The sequence below is a fragment of the Echinops telfairi genome, unplaced genomic scaffold (genome assembly GCF_000313985.2).
Source record: "Echinops telfairi isolate 266 unplaced genomic scaffold, ASM31398v2 ScPeMD7_60;HRSCAF=208, whole genome shotgun sequence".
NCBI classification, from domain to species: Eukaryota; Metazoa; Chordata; class Mammalia; order Afrosoricida; family Tenrecidae; genus Echinops; species Echinops telfairi.
This window is the reverse complement of record NW_022103958.1, coordinates 38,553,946-38,562,296: the sequence shown is the minus strand read 5'-3', so window position 1 is coordinate 38,562,296 and position 8,351 is coordinate 38,553,946. Positions and strand designations below refer to the sequence as shown.

Below are 8,351 nucleotides of genomic sequence, written 5' to 3'. Positions count from 1 at the left end.
TCTCCAAGATAATTAGAGAAATTGCTCTTAGTTATAATTTTTAAATTACTTTAAAACTCATCAAGTTCACATTTGATGTCTACATTTTAACCTCTAATAATAACATTTACTAAGAACAATTTACAAATTAGATTGTGTTCATTTGAGGGGGAGGTGATGATTGAGGAGTAGCTTTGATGGCATAATTGGGCTGCTAACCAAAGGAAACTCTGTGGGGCAGTTCTGTTGTTTCCCTTAGGAAGGCTTTGAGTTGGGATCTATTGAAGGACAGCAGGTTGGATTTGATAATCTAGTGGTAAACTTCTAACTGTCTGTGTGGTTTACCTTGCTTAGCTTCCTGGTTCTTGCACCTCAAGCATCTAAAACAAAACAAAACAAAGAAACCTTCACTGCAATCGAGTGGTTTCTGACTCATGCTGACCTTATAGGACAGGGTAGAAATTCCCCTGTGGATTTCAGAGACTCTTTATGGAGCAGAATCCTTTCTCTCTCAGAGTGGCTGGTGGTTTTGTATTTCTGACCTTTTGGTCACAGCCCTATTATTCTCTATGCCACCAGCGCTCCCTCTCTGTGGTGGCTTTTGTGTATGCAGCTTAACTGTTTACAGTAGAGGATTTGAACTGGAGCAGACTAGGAAGAGAAGCTTGGCCATCTATTCTGCAAAATAAGAATAAGAATAAACCCTGTGGATCACACCAGTTGTAGCTTAGTGTGCATGGGGTTGCCCTGAGTTGGAGGATGAGTCCACAGCAGCTAAGGACATCATTTATGGCCCCATTAATTCTTCACAGGAGAGACAATGGGTCCTGCAAATAGTTTAAGTGCTGAGCTGCCATTTAAAACCTCGGGAAGGGGGATAAACTAGAACTCAACATAGGTCTTTATGATTCCAGAGTCATTCTGATTCTTCTACTATATATATATATATTCTCCCCTGGAGTTGTAGCTCTTCACTGAGCATCAGTCTTCTTTCTAATTTGCTTAACCCTTTGCATCCTCTGTGTTCAGAGATTTATTTCACCTTGACCAGCAACTTCCTCGGATGATGACTTAATGGAGGCAGGAGGCATGATGCTGGCACCTGTCTGGCTTCAAATATTACTACAGCTTGGTTCCCACCTCTCAGATCAAAACCCTTGAATGGCCATGATACATACATCTGAGGATTATTTAGGCACATTTCCTTCCAACGAAAGAGGTATTCCCAGAATGGGTATAATTCTCTTAGCTATGGTCCAATCTGGGTTTCATGTCTACCCTTTTCCTATTAGCCATTGTGAAGATTTGACTCTATATCAAGTAAGACCCCACAGGAGTCTGTACAGTACCTGTATGGATTCTAAAATGAGAAATCTGTGTTAGTTCTGCTCTGGGAAACTACACGGGGCAAACCTCACCTGGAGGGTTGTTCTAGGTCTCATATCATGGAATTGTTAGAGACAAATTGGAACATGCCTAAAGAATATGAGTCATGGCGGTGAGATGCTGAAAAATACAACACATGAGAAGCAGTTGAATGAAGTGATGAGATTTAGTCTGGATAGAGAGAATGCTGCCAATTGCTTTTTTTACTTACTGGTAGGGAAAGGCGCACTGGTGGTTAGGCCCTGATTGAGCATTCAGTTACTAACTGAAAGGTTGGCGGTTAGCACCCACCAGCCTCTATGCAGGAGACAGGCGATTCTGTAAGCATGACTGCCCTGGGAAACCTAAAGAGCTGTTTTTCTTTGTAGCAGAGGGTGCTGTGAGCGGAGCTGACTAAGTAGCAATGGGTGGTAGTGGAGGTTTCATGGGGAAGAAGGAGTCTTTCTCTGGAGCAATGAGTGAATTTTGTAAGGAAGCAAATTAGACTTAATCCAGAAATCACAGCCACCTTCTTAAGCAATGAGCTCCATAGTATGGGAATTGTTGGCACAGATGCTAGATATTCACAGTTCAGGGATTACTGTAGGGAGACATACATGGTAGAAGCCAAAGTAGGTAAGTAAGAGATCCCTCTAAACTAAACTTCGGTGATGTTGATATGTCTCCAGAACTAAATGCAATGCAATTGATTTTATAATCAATTTTACCATACAAATGTATTGTGAAAGTGTGCTTTACATTGAAATTTTCCCCATTCTTTTTATGGGGTCGATATAAATTGACAACCTTCTAAGAATGGTCCAAGTAGATGTGCTTTCACTGCCTTCCTCTAAACCCTTTATTTTAGACTAAATAGTTACATTGAAGAGAATGCAGCCAAATGATAAAATTAGTTTTATAGAATAAAGCAAAAGATCCTAAAAGGTGACCTATAATTCACCCAGAAAATATGTAAAATAATTTACCATGTACTAGGAAAAAACAAAAGCTCTCCAAACCTCACTGCCATTGAGTTGATGCTGACTTATAGAGAGCCTGTCAGACAGGCAAGAACTGTGCCTGGGGATTTCTGTGCCTGTAGCTCTTTACCGGATCAGAGACCTAATTTTCTCTTTCTGAGGCGCTGGTGGTTTTGAACGTGGTTGAGATGGTGGGTTAGCAGCCTACTGTGTAACCAGTACACTGCAAGGGCTGCTTACGATAGACTCAAGGCAACATTACTGGTTAGATAAATGAGACATGAACCCTATACTTAAGTGTTATACAAAATTAAAATCTCAATTTTATACAAAATTAGAATGACAAAGATATGAACAAAACCTATAAAATCACTAGAAAGGAGTGACCAAATGTCCCCAGAGGATTTGGAAACTGTTTTCAAGGATGAATATGAGCTTTCTCTTGGAGAAAGTCAGCGAGGGCAGGGAGTACAGCATGTGTGAAGGCATGGAGCAATGAAGTCTGAATATTGAATATATTATATTAGGGTAGTGCCACACATAGGAAATGGAAGATCAGTCTACAGAGGTAAATTGGATACAAATTTCAGGAGGCTTTTGCGTGCATGTCAAGGAGTTTTAGCTTATAGCCCTATCTAAACTGATGTATTTTTGTTCCTTTAGATTTTTCAAAGGCCTCTTTAACATTTCAAAGGAGGATTGATAAAACAAGATTCGGTCCTTGTTTATGTGAACCATCAAGCACTTGGACCGCTGGCATTTGATAGGAGGAAGGCATTTAGAAATAAGAGGGCTAGGGACTATGTTGGCACAGGAGGCTTACAATCTACTTCACCATCAGGACTCTGATTCTAAGATAAAACACCCAATTTCCTGCTAAGGTACCCTTTCAGTTATAAGATGTAAACAACAAACCAAAGATTTTATTTGAACACCGAAGTTCAGATTTACCTGCTTGATATGTGCACGTGGATCAGCCATGCTCCTTGCCTGACTTTTGATATGTTTCAGCTAAAAAGACAGGTCCATCAATGCCCTGAACATGGGCAACAGCCACATTTGTAGCCCTCTTTAGAGGAGAGATGATACAGACCAACAAATATTGTGCTAAATCATTAGTTGACACCAACCTATCAGATCCCAGTAACCACCCCAAAATTCCTTCCCCCCAAATTTCACCCCCATAAAAGATCCCCAGCTCCAAACAGAGAGACATCCCTGTGACCCAATGTGCTCTTTGCTTAGCCAATTCGTCTGTCACTTTCATCTAATATCTGAATCTCTGTACCCATGATAAGAGACTTGAGAGACTGCAGGGACAATTTGACTGAGCAATCTAATCTAGTGCCTTTCTGCAATCTAACTGTAGCTTTTAATGTTCCTGGCTTCCCGGTTGGCACTGATATCTAAAGGTTGTCAATTTGAACCACCCCTGAGGTTCCTCATACTGGTTCTTAGTCCTACTTCCAAAGAATCAGTCCCTGGAAGCCTTATGGAGCACAGGTCTGCTCTGATACATATGGAATTGCCATGAGTTAGGCCGCCTAGAAGGAAATTAAAAGCCACAACAGTTACGTTGATTTCTGTTCTAGTGGCCCTAGGTGACAGAGCGGGCTGTAGTAGCCTCAGAGGTTTTTCTAGACTGTAGTCACATCGGAGCAGATCTCCGGTCTTTCTTCCATGGAGACACAGAGTGGGCTCAGTTATGTACCAAGGGGTTATGGTTGAAACATCAGGTCCCTTCCTATATTGTTGCCAAGGGAATGTGAAGAAATAATGTCACTTTTTCTAAGCCTGGCTCATATAAACTTCACATAGCCTTTTGACATAATACTTTTTAGTTCCTCTTGGCTAGACTGGTGACAACCCTCGGATTACCTTGACAGAAGGTAGACCTTCCAGACTATGTAGGTGGGCCCACCCTGCTGAACTGTTCTGTCCAGTAACATTAGGTGAACCAGAAAACAAACCGTTTAGGTTGTCATACATTGAACCTCTAGTTTTTTATAGCAAATTGGACTTGCCCCTGCAACCTCTAGCACAGGAAAACCAAACCCCTTATTAACAATGCTTTCATGCATAGAGGGAGAAGGGGAGCAGGGCCTTCCCAATCTCGGCAAGTGTGATGGGCTGAACCTAAATCTCCTGCAGAGCCTTAGGTTCGGATGTATTGCCTTGGTAGGGTCACTCGATCTACTGAAACCCGAAGATGAGAATTTAGCAGGGAGCTGAAAATTCAGACAAAGACCCTGGTTATGTGAGTATAAGTGGATTTCCCATCACAGATGGAGATTAGTCTTTAAGTGGGTTTGCCCCCTGGAGACTCAAAAGAGGACAATAATGGCATCTACTATCAAGGATTTGGGAAATTGGCACTTTGGTGATATTAAAAGAACATTGTTTAATATATCAAAATGATCATTATTCCAGGAAAATTGATCCTTTTGAATGATTTAGAATCTATTTATTTTTTTATTTAGGATCTATTTAAACACCTGTGTCAGTCACACCCTAAAAGACAAACTTGTAACAAGTCAGAAACGTTTACGTTCATTCATTTAGAATTACTATCACTAAATGTGTGTTTTTCACTGTAAAATGTGAGATTAAAAATACCACCTTATTCTTTTATAAGTTATGCCGCAATATATTTTTAAAGGAATAGACAATGGAAATACAATAATTAAAAGTACTCTTTAGATAATTAAAAGTAGAATCAAAACAATTAAAAGTGCCACTATTAGGCCAGCCATGAATCACTTGTAAAGTTTAGCAATATTAGAAATATTGGCACTTGCTCATTTTAATACAGTTTGAATAATTAGCAGCAGTAATATTTTTGCTCTGTTGTGTCCAGAGCCTATTCTGATTGTGTATATTTTCATTAGGATTTAGTTTTGATTAACACATCCACATCAGCTTTGTCTGCCTCTCCGAGGCTTTTTGGATTACGGTCAACCAGAACGTTGTCTTCCTTCTTTTGTGGCCTCTGAGATCCACCCTCTTTGGGAGCAACAGGGGCTCTGAGGGCAATGAAATTGTGCACATCCTGTAGCTTCTTACGAAGCCACTCCACTCGTTCCATCGAGTTCAGGTGTTTCCCCAGATTATGCATAAACTGTATTTCACTCACAGATCTTTTCCTGGGAGAAACAGAAGCAGAGAGGGACACTCCATTAGTCTTCCACTCCCAAGTCACGAAGCCGCTTCCAATCATCCAACCCCCAGGCCCTTCCCATTCAACCTAGGTTAGAGTACTTACTGAACAGCTTTCCCTTCCAGCTTTGTAAAGAAACACATTGCAAACAAGACAACCATCACTGTAGTCATGCCCTTTGCAGACATCATCTTCACTACAAGGAAAAGCAAAAAGGGAGGATTTTAAGACATTCTTAATATTCCAAATGCTATAGTAAATGTATAGAAAACTCCATGCAGTTTGACAGTAAGCAAATGGGTTTTCATGAAAAGCTGTTGAACTCAGTCTCTCTATTTTACAGAAACATTAGTATATATTATATAAGTACCTCATTTGACTTAGAAATTGAATTAGTTTTACTTTCTTTGGCAATGTTTTTAGAGTAGTTATACACATTTTAGTATATAAGTTTGAAGCCACATGAAGAATAAAGTAACTTCTTTTTTAGACATCCCTCTCACATTTTTTGTACTTTGGACTAAACGCTTAAAATTGTCTTCAAGATGGTTAATTCTTTACTGAACTAAACGATTAACACTTTTTACTAAGCAGACCCTTTTCCTACAAGTAAACTTCATTTCACGCATTTTAACACAAAATTTATAAGCTTTGATTTGAAGAGATTGTTAGTAAGTTAATGCATTCTTCTGAACATGCTCACAAGGAGGTGCCAGAGCAAAATAAAATAAAATAAAACTTAAAAATCACCTAATGAATTAATTGCTCCATAGGTTTAACAATGTTTATTTGCATCTTATTTCTTCAACTTACTTTTTAACAATTAGATCTTAATATAAATTTTCAACACTTTTGTCTATCAACCAAAAAACTTTCATCTCAACATGGAATACTCTTAATCTCAATCTGCAGCCTATTAATTGCAAATAGAAGTATCTGCCCTTCATGCTGAGTACTCTCCCTTTCACCACATCCATGGCATAGCCGTGTGCTCTAAACTGGAGGCTTTAGAAGACTATAGGATGCACAGTCTGGTACATTTCTTTTTATTGGGCAATACAAAGTTATTGATGGAGCAACATAAATAGGACTCATTTTTCGCCTACATCAAAAACAGCATCGCTACTAGAGAGCAAGCATGTAGGTGTATTCCTAGGTTTCTCACATTGACTTAGTGACCTCAGACACTTCTGATGATTTATCTATCCTTTTTCGGAGAATGCCAAGGAAAAGAGCTGGAAAGCTGCTGTAAAATTCCCTCACAATTTATGTGTAGATTCTTGAAACTAGAAAAGCCTCTTGTTTAGGTGAAGCGAAATCACATAAGTGCTCAAGAAACACTCGCTTGCACAGTGAACTCTTTGTGAGTAACAAAACACATAATCTAGGTATGGATATTATATAGGACAAATTGACCTTCAACTCCATTCTAAACAATTGATGTTGACTATTTAAATCCCTTTTTCATAAGACAGATTTTTAATTTAAACTTTAAAATCAGATTCCACTAAAGTATATAATGACACATTTTAATCACTGTGCCATTAATTTCAGATAGGTAAGTTTAAAAACATTTAAAATTTAGTCACATGAGTTGATTTTATATTTATTTTTTTTTCATAGCTCAAAACAAAAGGCCTTTATTGAAAATTAGGTGTTTGAATAATTACTACACTTTCATTAATACATTAAGAAACAGGTGGCTGGTGATCTAATGCATACGCTGCCCTAACTTTGCTGAATTTTTCAGACCACTTGCGAGTTAATTCGAGGTAAACACCTGGCTTGTGAGGCCAATAATCCAGGTATACAGCATTACCAGTTCTTTTGGGAACAGCATTTTCAATCTGAGTTCCTTCATGCCTCTCATTAAAAGAAGTGATAGAAATTACACTGGGCTGGGTCTGGAGAGCTGATTCAACTTCCCCTTCACATTTTACCCCGAGCATGATGATATTCGTGCCAAATGGTACACATTCAATTTAATGCTGAATTTTCAAACATCTACAACAGATTTTAAGAGAGAAAATAAAGTTTACTCACCTATTTTCTTAGGAAAAGATCCTCTCTCGGGTGTATTAGCAGTTGGCGCTTTCTTAAGGCTGTGTGTACTTGAGAAAGCTCCCGCGTTAGACTACAGACCCTTAAGTGTGGCTCTTATATACAGGTCTGGCACTCACCAAAAGAAGCTGACCGTGATGACAGGTGCTGTCACTCCCATCTCGCTGGATCTCAACTGTAGGATCAGAGCCACACATACCTCACTACAGGTGGCACCCACTCCTTCGTTTTAGATGATTGAATATTGAAAGAAAAGTAGTGTGTGGCTGGAAAAAGGATTTATGGAAAGACTACCAACTAATATTAAATTTTTTGACCCTGAAAACTTCTGGCTGCATTGATGAATCTAAATTTTATATTGTGAAAAAAGCTGATTATAAAGTTTTGTAATAAAGGTATCATTTTCCTTGAAAGTAAAATGGGAAAATACGATTTATTTGTTATAATCTTTCTATTAGTACAATTGTTATGAGGACTATGATATATTTATTACCTTGCAAGCCATTGTAATAATCCATATCATCTGTCTTCTTTTAAAAAATAGACGTAGTACTTTTCTGAAAGCAATTGTCAAAAAAATTGAGAAAAGCCTCTTAGTACATAATGCTTTTTTTTTTTTGAATCATTTTACTGGGGGCTCATACAGCTCATCACAATCCATACATCCACCCATTGTGTCAAGCACATTTACTACATAATTATTTTTAAAGAGTTCAGAAGTCCTAATTATTTTGAATTCATACATTCCAACTTGTAACAATAACTTTTGTGAAGCACTTGTACGCTAGATTGCATTTCTATTCTGGGTG

General features: G+C 38.5%; 1 protein-coding gene across 1 annotated transcript; it reads right to left on the bottom strand.

Annotated features, from left to right (window-relative positions):
* Positions 1-5,208: 5,208 nt before the first annotated feature.
* Positions 5,209-7,739, bottom strand: PTH (parathyroid hormone). Its single transcript, XM_004711558.2, has 3 exons — positions 7,656-7,739; positions 5,587-5,672; positions 5,209-5,467 (listed from the first exon to the last, which is right to left on the bottom strand). Exons 1-3 carry the CDS (start codon positions 7,737-7,739, stop codon positions 5,209-5,211), a joined length of 429 nt encoding a protein of 142 aa, XP_004711615.2.
* Between the last annotated feature and the right edge of the window lie 612 nt (positions 7,740-8,351).

Bases quoted from the DNA above. Each gene is read 5' to 3' on its own strand.
- PTH (XM_004711558.2), bottom strand. From the start codon at position 7,739: ATGTGTGGCTCTGATCCTACAGTTGAGATCCAGCGAGATGGGAGTGAC. The intron at 5,673-7,655 runs GCCAGACCTGTA...CTTGTAGTGAAG, and splicing joins GTCAGCTTCTTTTGGTGAGT to ATGATGTCTGCAAAGGGCAT. The intron at 5,468-5,586 runs GTAAGTACTCTA...TGTTTCTCCCAG, and splicing joins CTGGAAGGGAAAGCTGTTCA to GAAAAGATCTGTGAGTGAAA.